This window comes from Euleptes europaea, chromosome 6, assembly GCF_029931775.1.
Source record: "Euleptes europaea isolate rEulEur1 chromosome 6, rEulEur1.hap1, whole genome shotgun sequence".
Taxonomy (NCBI): domain Eukaryota; kingdom Metazoa; phylum Chordata; class Lepidosauria; order Squamata; family Sphaerodactylidae; genus Euleptes; species Euleptes europaea.
In genome coordinates, this window is record NC_079317.1 from 93,828,683 (window position 1) to 93,841,499 (window position 12,817).

Below are 12,817 nucleotides of genomic sequence, written 5' to 3' on the forward strand. Positions count from 1 at the left end.
TTACATGCTGTGATTGCTGACAGAATTGCTAAATATAGCACATACAATGGATTGAACAGTGTAACTGTAGCATTAAACAATAATAACTGCTTACTGGATGTGACAGGACAATTATGTGCATATAGTTATGTCAAGAGTGCACCATTCAATATCTTACACAAGGGGTCATCATAGAATGTTTACATGAAATATTAACTTCTCCATATCAGGGCAAAAGAAGATGAACTGTTAGCCACATCAATAAGCAAAGATTGTAAGTCAATCTGAATGGATCTTGGGTCAGCCAGCAAAGATCTTTTCTGCCTGAAGGAGGAAAGGGCCAATTATACAATCCCCCGATGGTATATGAGTACTTATCAGCACAAAGCAGCTTTGTGAGTAATGATTCTCTGTAATTTTTGTATCTTCATAATTAATAAAATTGGGCTTGTGCTCTTGTCTCTTGTGGTCTGGATTCCTATCCCATTCCCCCAGACTACAGAATCTTGCCTGCTCTTACAAAGGTCTAATGTGTTCTTCTATTCACCTGTAAAGTTCAGCATTCATGTTCCTTACCTGTTTCAGTAGGCCATCTGGTCCTGTGCACCCTACAAAATAGGAGGATTAGAATATTGGAAACATCATTTCAAAAGAAGGAAGTTACAAGAGCATGGCCATAGCACTATTTTAGGGCCCCAGGGTTGCAGGATGGTATATATGAGAAATAGGGGTGTTGATTCAGTTTGTCCCGAACCGAAAAACAGCCAAATTTCCCCTGATTCGGCGGTTTTTAGTTCGGGTGGAACCAAACTCAAAAAAGGCGGGAAAACGGGGAGCCAAATTCAGCGAATTCTGAGTGTTCGGCGAATAAATTCGGCAAATTCGGGGTTCGGCACAACAGCATAACCGTCAGTTAGTAAGCAGCATTCTTCTGCAGCCAATCGGTGGCCAAGCTGGGTCTTCTTCTGGCCAGTTTGAGCGATTGAGTGCATGAGCCCAGCTGCTGCGCGGCCCGGGAAAAGAGAGAGAATCTGTTTGTGTGTGAGAGAGAAATCCCCGTGGGGGGGTGCTCCTTTCCGTGGCTGCAGGGGACACATTTTGGGGGTAGAGACCCCAAACTTTCAGCGGAGCTTCAAAGGACCCTTCTTGCGAGACAACCCCCCCCCCATGTTTTGTAAACATTGGGTCAGGGGGTCCCGAGATATGGGGTCCCCCCTTTTCCCTATTGAGATGAATGGGATCAGCCAATCCTGTGTGCATCTCGAGAGTGGCAAATCCAAGACAAAACCTCCTGTGCTTAAATGGAATCGTATTGGATTATCCAGTCCTCCCAGTCCCTCCTGATGGAACAGAAGACATCCACAGTAAGACCCATTTTGGGGCTTTAATCTATAGTTTTTCTCCTGTGTGTGTGTGTGTGTGTGTGTGGGAGAAGCAGAATCTGTGTGTGTGTGGGGAGGAAGCAGTTTCTGTGGGGGGGGAGCCAAAGGGGGCTTTCGCCCATTCTGTCTGGGGGTGTGTGCCCCCTCAAGTCTCTCTCTCCCTGGTTTGAGGGGGGGCTTCAGTTGTATGTCATCAGGTTTTCCCTCATTCATAAGATCGGTTAGGTCTATTTTGATGCTTGCTCAAAAATTGTTTTCAAATTGTGACTTAAAGAATGCATTTGCCTGGTCCTGAGTGCGATGCAAAATGAGAAATTCCACCCTCTCCTGCTCCTGATGCTTAGCTAGCATGCCTCTGTCCCTTTCCATGGTTTGCAAACTCCCAGGCATCAGGTGTTGCTTTGCATGGTTGCAAACGTGTTGCTTTGCATGGTTGTGTTGCTTTTCATGGTTTGCAAACTTCTTTGCACCTGCCCCACCCTTGCTCCCTGCAGCTCAGCTGTTTGTCAGGGCTGGGAGCTTTGAGTGGGCGGCAAGCTCTGCTAATTGCAAATGCACATTAAGGAGGGGGGACCCCTTTCGGGGCCCATATCTCAGCCCCTGCTGATCCAATCTTTACAAAAGTTGGGGGTTATTGCAAGAAGGGTCCTTTGAAGCTACACTGAAAGTTTGGGACCTCTACCCCCAAAAATGCCCCCCTGGAACGGCGGAAAGTTGGGTTGTGATTTTAATGGCTTTATTCGGCCGAATTTTTCCCCGAACTCCGGACCTCATGCCGAATTGAATGGACCCGAAGCGGGGGAGTTCGGTCTTCGGCATTTCCCGAATAAAAACGGGCCGAATTTTGCTGAATCCGAATTTTACTGAATTTTTTTTCATCAGCCCTAATGAGAAATCTATGGCCAAAAGCAGTGCTCAACTATACAGATTTCCAAGACACTGAGCTTTGCTCTCAAGCACATATACAGGAATCCCAAACATATTTACTTGGGAATAAGCCCCAATAAACACAGTGAGACTTGCTACTTTTAAAAAAGCTGTACATCCAAAGTAATAATCAATATTATTTTTTAAATTAGGAGCCCTGTGGCGCAGAGTGGTAAACTGCAGTACTGCAGTCCAAGCTCTGCTCACAACCTGAGTTCGATCCCGACAGAAGTTGGTTTCTGGTAGCTGGCTCAAGGTTGACTCAGCCTTCCATCCTTCCGAGGTCAGTAAACTGAGTACCCAGCAAACCACCCTGTAAACAAAGTCTGCTTCGTAAACGTTGGGATGTGACGTCACCCCATGGGTCAGGAATGACCTGTTGCTTGCACAGGGGACCTTTACCTTTTACTTACTTTTAAAATATTTTTTTTCCAATTTTGCTAGCTTCACTGTGTCTACATCCTTCCAAAGTATGACCAGCTTAGAACGCAACATATATTTTCTGCAGAAGCAGCTCACAATGCTCACCCTCACATGGCAATTTGGACCAACCTGTATTTTTCACAATACTTTTAGTTTTCTTACCACAGGCAGGAACACAAATGCTATCATGGTCATTCAACTGGACCGTTCCTTCAGGGCAGAAGCATCCTTCAGTAAGTATTCCTGAGATGTCAACCTGTGATGGATTGTTGTGGACAGCACTTTTTCTGTGGGATGATGGTAACAGGAAAAGTATCACTGAGTAAAGTGTTCCCCAATTTAGTTTAATACTATAAGCTGCATAACACTGTCACTAGGGATGTACAAATATGCACTTTTTCATTTAGTTTTCATACATACTCACTGTGAGTATTTTCCATCCCTCCTATTTCCTTTGCTGGTTTTCCTACTTCATCCATTTTTATGTAATTTTGCGGCATTTATACACAGAATCTAACCACAATCTTACTATCAAATTTTGTTATTATGGTCTGGTAAACGACTATAACTATTTCATCCTGAACATCCATAAAATCAACCTGGTAGTTGAACCATATTTGTTATAAAACTTGGTAACATCTTCCAATGAAACTGTTAATACACACAACAGATTTTTTGATTTTGTTGGATTTTTAATGCATCAGATATTCTACTAGCCCCCAAAATAGCCCATTTTGGAGAGCTACCTCAAAGGACATGAACATGTTTGTGGAGGAAGGAGGTACACCAACTCACTGCCGTCGCATTTAGGCTAATGTGCCCTGTTGTGTCATGCTGTGCATGGCTTAGTGTGGCTAAACAGGATGCAATGTAACATATATGCATTTTGTTGTCTATTCAAATGAGCATCTGGGTGCTGAAGCTGCCTTACCTCATTGGTATGCCTGCTTGAACATGCATTTTGATACATTCCATATCATGATGCATCAAAATATTAATTGCAGTGTACATTCTGGTATGACTAGAGCTTGATTAGGCCTTTGGGGGATAAATTGACTTTGTAGACACTCAGTGATGTTATGTGATTGGTTATGTGGTTCCATTATGTTATCACATTCATTACATGATTGTTTTTGACTGGCTGGGCTCACACAATTGTGACCCCAGCTAATGAGCTTAACTGAGCATAACTGTTGAAATTATTATAAAGACAGAAGAGCCTGAGTAATAATGGCTGTGAGCAGGCATGAATACAGCTGAAAAACTGAGGGGTGCTTTTCACATAACTTCAAAGCACAGTTTTTTACATCTCAAGAATGTCTGAGGGTAAAAATTCAGTATAACTCTGATCATAGTAGTGGTGGAAAATGCTGCCAAGTAACTGCTGAAGTATGGCAACCCCACAGGGTTTTCAAGGCAAGAGACGTTCAGAGGTGGTTTGCCATTGTCTGCCTCCCCGTGGCTGAGAGAGTTCTGAGAGAACTGTGACTGGCCCAAGGTCACCCAGCAGTCTTCATGTGGAGATGTGGGAAATCGAACTCTGATCTCCTGACTAGAGTCTGCGGCTCTTAACCACTACACCGCGCTGGCTCTATTTTTGTGTGTGTGTGCCGTCAAGTCACAGCCGACTTATGGTGACCCCTTATGGGGTTTTCAAGGCAAGAGACTAACAGAGGTGGTTTGCCAGTGCCTTCCTCTGCACAGCAACCCTGGTGTTCCTTGGTGGTCTCCCATCCAAATACTAACCAGGGCCAACCCTTCTTAGCTTCTGAGATCTGACAAGATCAGGCTAGCCTGGGGCTATCCAGGTCAGGGGCTGATCACAGTATCCCTATTTTAAAAAATCACAAGGAGAGCATTATGAACACATTCAGGTTAGGCAAGAATGGAAAACTCTTTATAATATTTACTGATATAAACCTCATGAAAAATATCAGCTCACATATATGAGGCCATAATACAGGGGTCCCCAACCTTTTCGAGCCTGTGGGCACATTTGGAATTCTGACATGGCATACTTAACGTGACAGCTTAACTTCAGTAACATAGCGTAGATCCTTGTGCTGTGGTGGCAGCTGCTATCAAAGCAACAGTTTTAAAAATCTGCATGGCCAATCAATTCTCCAATAATCAATTCAAAGCCTTGCTGGGCAAAAGCCCTACCTGGCCCCACCCACTTTAAAAAAAACACTTGGGGCAAGGATTGCCACACCAATGCCAGGGCAGGGGATCCCTGCTTTGGACCTCCTCCCCCGGCGCCATCCAGCTGGCCAGCAGGGGGTTACCGGGCTTAAAATGAGGTCTAGACCTCAATGTCATCAGCACAAGGATGTCCAGGAGTGACTTCCAGAAGTGACATCATCACATTGGCAATGTTGAGGGAGATGCTCTGGTTTCTGGGCAAAACTGTATGGTAAAAACAACTTCTACCATAGAGTTTTTGCCCAAATACTAGAGTGTCTCACTTGATGTCAGTGATGTGATGACATCACTTCGAGAAGTGATGTCATCGTGTTGGTGGTGTTGAGGCCTAGGCCACATTTTAAGCCTGGGAAGTAGGGTTGCCAGGTCTCTCTTCGCCACTGGTGGGAGGTTTTAGGGGTGAAGCCTGAGGAGGGCGGGGTTTGGGGAGGGGAGGGACTTCAGTGCCATAGAGACCAGTTGTCAAAGCAGCCATTTTCTCCAGGGGAACTGATCTCTATCGGCTGGAGATCAGTTGTGATAGCAGGAGATCTCCAGCTAGTACCTGCAGGTTGGCAACCAGACTGGTAAGATCCCCCCTTCCCCCACCAGTTGCCAGGGGTACCTAGACAGATGCCAGAAAAGGTGCCAGAAAAGGTGCCAATGGACACCATCACACCCATAGGGATTACGTTCGGGACCCCTGCCTTAATAAATCACTCACCTATTAGAGCACGTGAGTCTTTCCATTTTCCCACATGGTTTGTAGATTTGGTCCTTGGGGCATGTGAGTTCTGTAACATATTTAGAAAAGTCAGTTATGTCTAATCTGGTTTTACATTTCCTGAGCATAAAACAATTAAATGGATAATAAATGGTAGGAAGTAATTTCCACTGGAAAACCTTTAACTGAAATAAAAACTCCACATCTCTTTGTACAGGCAGAGCTGTCCTTCTTGACTGAATTATATGAGAAAGCCCTTCTTTGTGGGAAAGCCCTGTGATAGCCTTCATTCATTTCACTGGGGCTTCTCCAAAGGAACTATTAAGATGAACGGTGGCTGTGCAGCAGCAGAGCTTACTATTTTGCATAGGGTTGCCAGCCTCCAGGTACTAGCTGGAGATCTCCTGCTATTACAACTGATCTCCAGCTGATAGAGATCAGTTCCCCTGGAGAAAATGGCTGCTTTGCCAATTAGACTCTATGGCATTGAAGTCCCTCCCCTCCCCAAACCCTCCCCTCCTCAGGCTCCACCCCAAAAACCTCCCACCGGTGGCAAAGAGGGACCTGGCAGCCCTAATTTTGCACCTTACATCATTTTAGCACATATTCAGGATTCAGGTTTTAAACAGCCAACATTAATGCAAATCTTACTCAAAAAATACTACTTCAGAGCCCTTATCTGACTTACATGTAAGCAGTATAAATGCTCTCTTAAAGGCCAGTCAAAGCCAGAAGACAACAGGAAAGCACTGCAGATTGTGGAGGCCTTGCTTGGCCTGTAATTACATGCATCTCTGGAAATGAGCACCTTGTCTGAGTGTGAGGAAACACTGGAGGAACTCTAGAGCTACTTGCTAGGGGTTGCTACAGTAGCCTGCACCCAGCAAGGGATTGATCATGAAGCTAGGGCTAATGATGAGGTAGACACCTAATGGTATCTTGGGGACTTAGACCACCCAGCAAGCATGAGTTAAGGCCTGGGGCTCTGTTCTCTGAGGTTCCTTAAAAGAATAATTTGTCAGTGGGGATGAGATGCCTTAGGAGTTGCCCTCCAAAGCTGCAATTTCCTGCAGAGGAACCGATCTCTGTAGTCTGGAGTTCAGTTGTAATTCCTGGAGAACTCCAGGCCCCACATTAAGATTGGTTAACTCTACCAGCAACCCACTTCTGAGAGGTCTTTCAACTCACCACACTTCCCTTTGATTTTGCTTCTCCAGTCCACACAGATCCCCTGGTACCCGCACAAGGCTGCATAGGCCTGGAGACTTCTGCATTCAGTGTTCTGCTTTGGCAGGGAACATCCATCCATAACACAAGCCTCATAGTAAGGACGTGGAGGGACAGCATTGTGACACTCTGTTAAATTCCTTGTTTAATGAAGAATATTTATTTTACATTTTTGTACTGTCCTTTAGGAGTTCTGGGTGGTACACACATTCCCCCCTTTAATTTCCCAAGAGCACAGAGTTAGGCTAAGAGAAAATGGCTGGTCTTAGCAGGTATTTGAAACTGGATCTCCCCGGTCACAATATTCTAACTCTTTTCACTATCCCACACTATTTACAACAAGACATCATATTAGGGTTGCCAGGTCCCCCCTGGCCATCGGTGCAAGAGAAGTGGGGGTGGGGATCGTATCAAGCTTAAAATGATGCCTAGTCCTTGACATCTCCTGCAGATGACATCACTTCCGAAGTGACGTCATCACATTGACAATGATGAGGAAGACCCTCTGGTATTTGGGCAAAAGCTCTATGGTAGAAGCTGATTTTACCATAGTTTTGCCCAAATAACATAGCATCTCCGCTGTCGTTGCCAGTGTGATGACATCACTTCCAGAAGTGACATCATCACGTTGGCAATGGCGAGCCCTAGGCCTCATTTTAAGCCTGGTAAGCCCCCCGCCAGCCAGCTGAACAGTGCGGGGAGGGGCCCCAAAGTGAGGGATTCCCCCAACCCCAGTGAGGGTCTGGCAACTCTGCATCATAATAATACAGATATTAACTCATCAGTTATGAAAAATCTTTTATGTATGGTCTCAAAATGATCTACCTCAAAAAGCTGTGGAACTACATTGAATACGATCCAGCACAAAAATATTTAAAAATATCAACGTATTTCAACTAGCATGAATGGCTGTCTCTCATTACTACATACACATACAACATTTTGATATGAGAACTTAGGAAAGGAACTGGTTCTTTAGGATTCTACACTTAACTATTCTGCAGGTGTTTAATGTACATTAATGTGTTCTCTTTAGTTTTTTAAAACTTAATTTTATTACACAACAAATACACAGAACCATATATGAACAAAGCAAAACAAACCACGTGGTAGGGAATCTAAAAAGCAAATACACAACAAAATTAAAATGTATGAAAACAGAAACAAAAAATTAAAATGTTTATGATTAGTTTAATGAAAAAACATCATTTGTTTGCCTACAAATTGAAACACAATGGCTGAATTTAATTGCCTCAATATCTGGGTGTCCAGCGTAAGGTAGCAAAAATAGCATTTTAAAAATAATAACACCCTCTTCTCGAATTCTGGCCTTTTTGAGCCGTTGTAGCTTAGACAGTAACAATGTCATGCTTATGTGCTATCTATTTAACTTGTTATTTATCTATGTAACTTGTGTGTGTGTGTGTGTAATTTACACCACAAACATTTCAGTGTTTGAATCATACTTTTCTAAGAAATGTGTCTTACCAGATAAGTTTACAAACAGAAGGAACTGCACAAGTATCCATGCTGGGTGACAACATTTCATAATGAGAAGATGCCGGATGTTGACCTGAATCACAATATCTAGTGGCAAGGTCCATCACTTTCCAGTCCAGTGCCATCTCTGTAAAGGAATCTGCCTTCCTGCCATTCCTTTTCATTGCATCATCTGTCTTTTTGTTGGTGCATGTACCTGACCAAGATAAGAGGCTGACATTGGGCAAAGGCTAAGACATTATAACCATCTTTAACTGTATAATACAAAGAAAAGCGGTAACGTCTTAACCTGCTGTCCCTTACTAAGCTCCAAGCCAGTAACAGTCTTAAATTTGAATTGTAAATAGTTAGATCCTTCCTCAATCCCATGCTAGGGTTTCCAACTGCAGGTTGGAAAATTCATGGAGATTTCGGGGTTTGAAGGGAGTCTGGAGTCTTTGTTGCCTGGAGATCAGTTGTAATTCCAGGAGATCTCCAGGCTCCACCTGGAGGATGGCAACCCTATCCCCATCCCCCTATTTCCCCTCCATCTCCCCGGTTAAAATATAACATTTGGCCACACAAATTTGTAAAATATATACTTATCGCTCATATTGCTCAGGGTTCTTCCTTATTTGTCTCCCCATGTGAGCTTTCAGGACAGGGATCCATTTGCTATTTTTTATAGCAGCAGCTCTATTACCCCCCTGGGCCTACTAGATCATATGAACTAATAATGCTTTAATGATTAATAAAAAGAATGGGAGGAAGTTTCTTTCCTGTGGAAAGCTTACAAAATTAAGGAGAGAACTATGTGTGCTACCCTAAGCTCCTTGGAGGAAGGAAAGAATAGCAATACAGTAAAAGAATAAATAAATTTTAATATTCAGAGGTTCTCATGAACAGTTTAAAATATAAGGAACTGCCTTTTGCTTATTAGAATTCTAGCCCATTACTGTCTCCTGAGACTAGCTCCTCTTTCCCAGTCCTTCCCCCTGAAATTTTATAATTGGAGAAGATAATAAACAGTGCTGCTTCTATGAAAAATACAGGTGTAGTAACAAGGTTACAATTTGGACTAGAGAACGGAGAGGCGGGGATACCAAAGAAGTGGGCAGCACAAAGTTATGCTGGTTTAAACTAACAGGATAACTCTTTGGCTGGAAGCCCATGAATATTCTCCTCTGCAAATATATTTGAAAGGTGGAATAATAAAAAAAAAAAAGAAGGAACAGAAGACCATTGGTTGGATATTGCCAGCTTGTCCACTCCGTCTTGTCCAATTCCCTTCCCTTTCACAGCTCCTGACTCACATGGCTTTTGTCCATGCAGATCTCAAAGGGTTCCCAGACCCCCAGCGGGGGCAGGGGAGACCCTGCTTTGGGGGCCCTCCCCCTGGCAGGGGGACTTACTATCAGCAAAGTGAGGCCTTCTGTTGCTGGCAACATGGTGATGTCACATCCGGCACGCACTGGAAATGATGACATCATGTTGGCAGTGGATGCATGGATGCTCTGTTATTTGAGCAAAACTCTATAATAAAAACTGCTACTACCATTGAGTTTTTGCCCAAATAGCAAAGTGTCCCCATGGTGCTGGCGACATGATGACATCACTTCTAGTGTTTGCGGGGGGCTACCCCTGGTTGTCAAGGGATACCTGCCAGCCCTAAGATACCATGATCCTCAGCACAGCCTTTTGGGTGGTCAAAGGGGACTCTCCATTCCTTTTTTATCAGTGAAAAAGCTGGTTGCATCCAACGTCTCATTTGTATCTTACATGGAGCTGCCTTGTGCTGAGTTAGACCATTCGTTCATCTAAGCCCAGTACTGTCCACTCTGTTAGTTGATGACAGGAGTCTTGCTCAGCTCTGCTACCTGATATTATTTTGGGCAGAAGTGTTGGGAATTGAACGTAGGACTCTCTGCGTGCAAAGCATGGGTCCTCCACCCCCCCACCCCCACCCCCAGCTCAACATATTGGGTCACCCTCACTACCACAAAGGATGTGATAAAGACAAATTATATCTTATTAATTTATTTAGGAAAAAAATATGCCTCCTCTCCAGTAACCTGCCCAAAGTGGTTTACAAAAGAATAAAAATTAAATATTAAAATATATTCATTGCAATCCAGCATTAAAATCAGCCCAGCATAAAAACATAGACCATACAAAGAGATGACTGAGACTGAGAAATTACAATAACATTTTAACGGAACCCACACAATCTCTCTAATCTCTCCAAAGCTCCAAATACAAAGTAATATCCAAGTAAGAGAATTACTTATTTAAACAAGACATGATTATTTTGACACATCCATTATTCTACTTTAATGCAATACTTACCACATTGCCCTTCGGTATTGTTATAAAAAGTGCTGAAAGGCAGGCTTATATAAAAAGCAAGGCGGGTATAGGAGACCAAAAGTCTAATTTCAGGTATTTTAACCACAACGTATTGACCAAAGGTGGAAATATCAATACCATCCTTCGAATAACTTGGAACAATTTCTTTATTGTTGAAGAGAACCTTAAAAATATGTAGAAGAATTAGAATAAGCCATTGGGATCCTTGAAGTAGCCTCATAAATTGGAGATACAGCCTATCCTGATGATAAAATGGACATCTGTACTGAACATCTATACTGGACATCTATCCTGGACATCTATACTCAGGATACTGAACTGTACTAACGGTCTTGTATTGTTTGCCCCTTTTGTGGAGCTGTATGGTCCCACTCTGAAGAGAAAAGCGCTTACAGGGCTTTAAAAATGCAGAAGCTCATAAAATGAGGGAGACAAGAGGAGGCGCAGATCTGCCACCTGAATCTGCTAGGTGAGGGCTCCCCCTATTGCAGTGGTAAAAGAGGAAAGCACTCAGTTTGTAAGGAACTTAAAACAAAACAAAAAGGTGTTCACAGATTGACAAGAGACTGTAGGAGGTAGTTGAATCACTCATCCACAATGATGACAAGTCACTGTTCGATAAGTGCCAACAACAGTTGCCTAACCACATGCCATGCTAAAATCATGATCACTGTAGATGCACTAGATGGGAGAAAAGGCATCTCTAATATATCTTGCCGAAGTATCCAGCCCTGTGTATTATTGGACATCCTTGGATAAGGTTGTTCAGTTTCCCCCTTAGTCTCTCTCTCTCTCTCTCTCTCTCTCCCCATTGAGGGATTAAATAAGCTTACACTTTGGGGTCCAAAACGTGCTATAGAAGTAGGAGGAGGAGGGGGAAGAGGAAAAGTTGGTTTTTATAAGCTGACTTTCTCTACCACTTAACAAAGAATCAAACCGGTTTACAATCACTTTTCCTTCCCCTTTCCCACAACAGACACCCTGTGAGGTAGGTGGGGCTGAGAGAGCTCTAAGAGAACTGTGACTAGCCCAAGGTCACCCAGCTGGCTTCATGTGTAAGAGTGGGGAAACCAACCTGGTTCACCAGATTAGCACCCGCCGCTCATGTGGAGGAGTGGGTAATCAAACCCAGTTCTCCAGATCAGAGTCCACCGCTCCAAACCACCACTCATAACCACTATACCACACTGGTAGAGGAGAGGTAGTTTACCAAACATTGTGCATTAAATAAAAAACCAGCAGAATATTTTGCAAACTGCCCCCATCTTTCTTCTGAAATTTATTTCTCTTCCTACTCAAATTCTTAGTAGAAGAGCATTTCTAGCCTTGCAAGAGAAGTGGGAGAGATTTTTTGTTGTTGTTGATTCCCCCTTCCCAGTACAACCTCCAGAAGTCACACCACCCACAGTTCTTCATGGTCAGCTCACTTCCCCAAGAGCCTTTTTTTGTGTGACTATGGGGCTGCAGCAAAAGCTAGAAGCAGGAAATATCCTTACTGTGAGTATACTGTGCTCTCAAATATTTTTGGATCCCAAGGAAACTCATAAATGTCTTACCAGGTTGCCTTCTTTTCCATTCTCTGCTCCTCGTGTCAATACAACCATAGAGTGGTTGTAATATATGAAAAGGCTCATAGAGGGAACAGCTCTATCTATGGCAGCAATATAGTGATTATCCATTTGGATCCAGAAGTTCTGAAACTTTGTTGTTTTGGTTGTTTTCATCAGCAGATAGGTGCAATTCCCGCGGAAATTATAGTAGGACCCATCAAATGTTACATAGTGTTGATTTCCCCATCCACTGCAAATACCTAAAAGGCACAAATTAACTTATTAAAGTCTGAACAAGGGGATCATCAGGTTGGACTGAGAGTCTGTCAAAATCCACCAACAAATGCAACCTCCAACAACAAGGTGGGATCATCAGTATACAGTCCACTCATAGATCAGCCCACATAATTCAGGTGACAGTATGACACAAACTGGGAGCACCAGCAACAACTGCACTGCAATGGGACTTTGTGGAAATCAAGGAACTACACCAGTTGGACTTACTGAAGGTATCCTAAATGTATGACTATCATTACATAATTTTTTTTGCATCATCATAGTATAATGCAGTTACCCAC

At 43.3% G+C, this 12,817-nt stretch overlaps 1 protein-coding gene across 1 annotated transcript in view; it reads right to left on the reverse strand.

The window, feature by feature from the left end:
* LOC130479565 (mucin-5B-like) overlaps nt 1–12,817 on the reverse strand; it is a 75,677-nt gene that overhangs the window by 10,804 nt on the left and 52,056 nt on the right. Inside the window, exons 31-37 of the mRNA XM_056851962.1 lie at nt 12,246–12,499; nt 10,669–10,852; nt 8,332–8,539; nt 6,805–6,983; nt 5,617–5,686; nt 2,874–2,998; nt 556–587 (exon numbers count right to left, since the gene is read on the reverse strand). Coding sequence (XP_056707940.1) covers nt 556–587; nt 2,874–2,998; nt 5,617–5,686; nt 6,805–6,983; nt 8,332–8,539; nt 10,669–10,852; nt 12,246–12,499 — 1,052 coding nt within the window. The remainder of the gene's footprint in view (nt 1–555; nt 588–2,873; nt 2,999–5,616; nt 5,687–6,804; nt 6,984–8,331; nt 8,540–10,668; nt 10,853–12,245; nt 12,500–12,817) is intronic.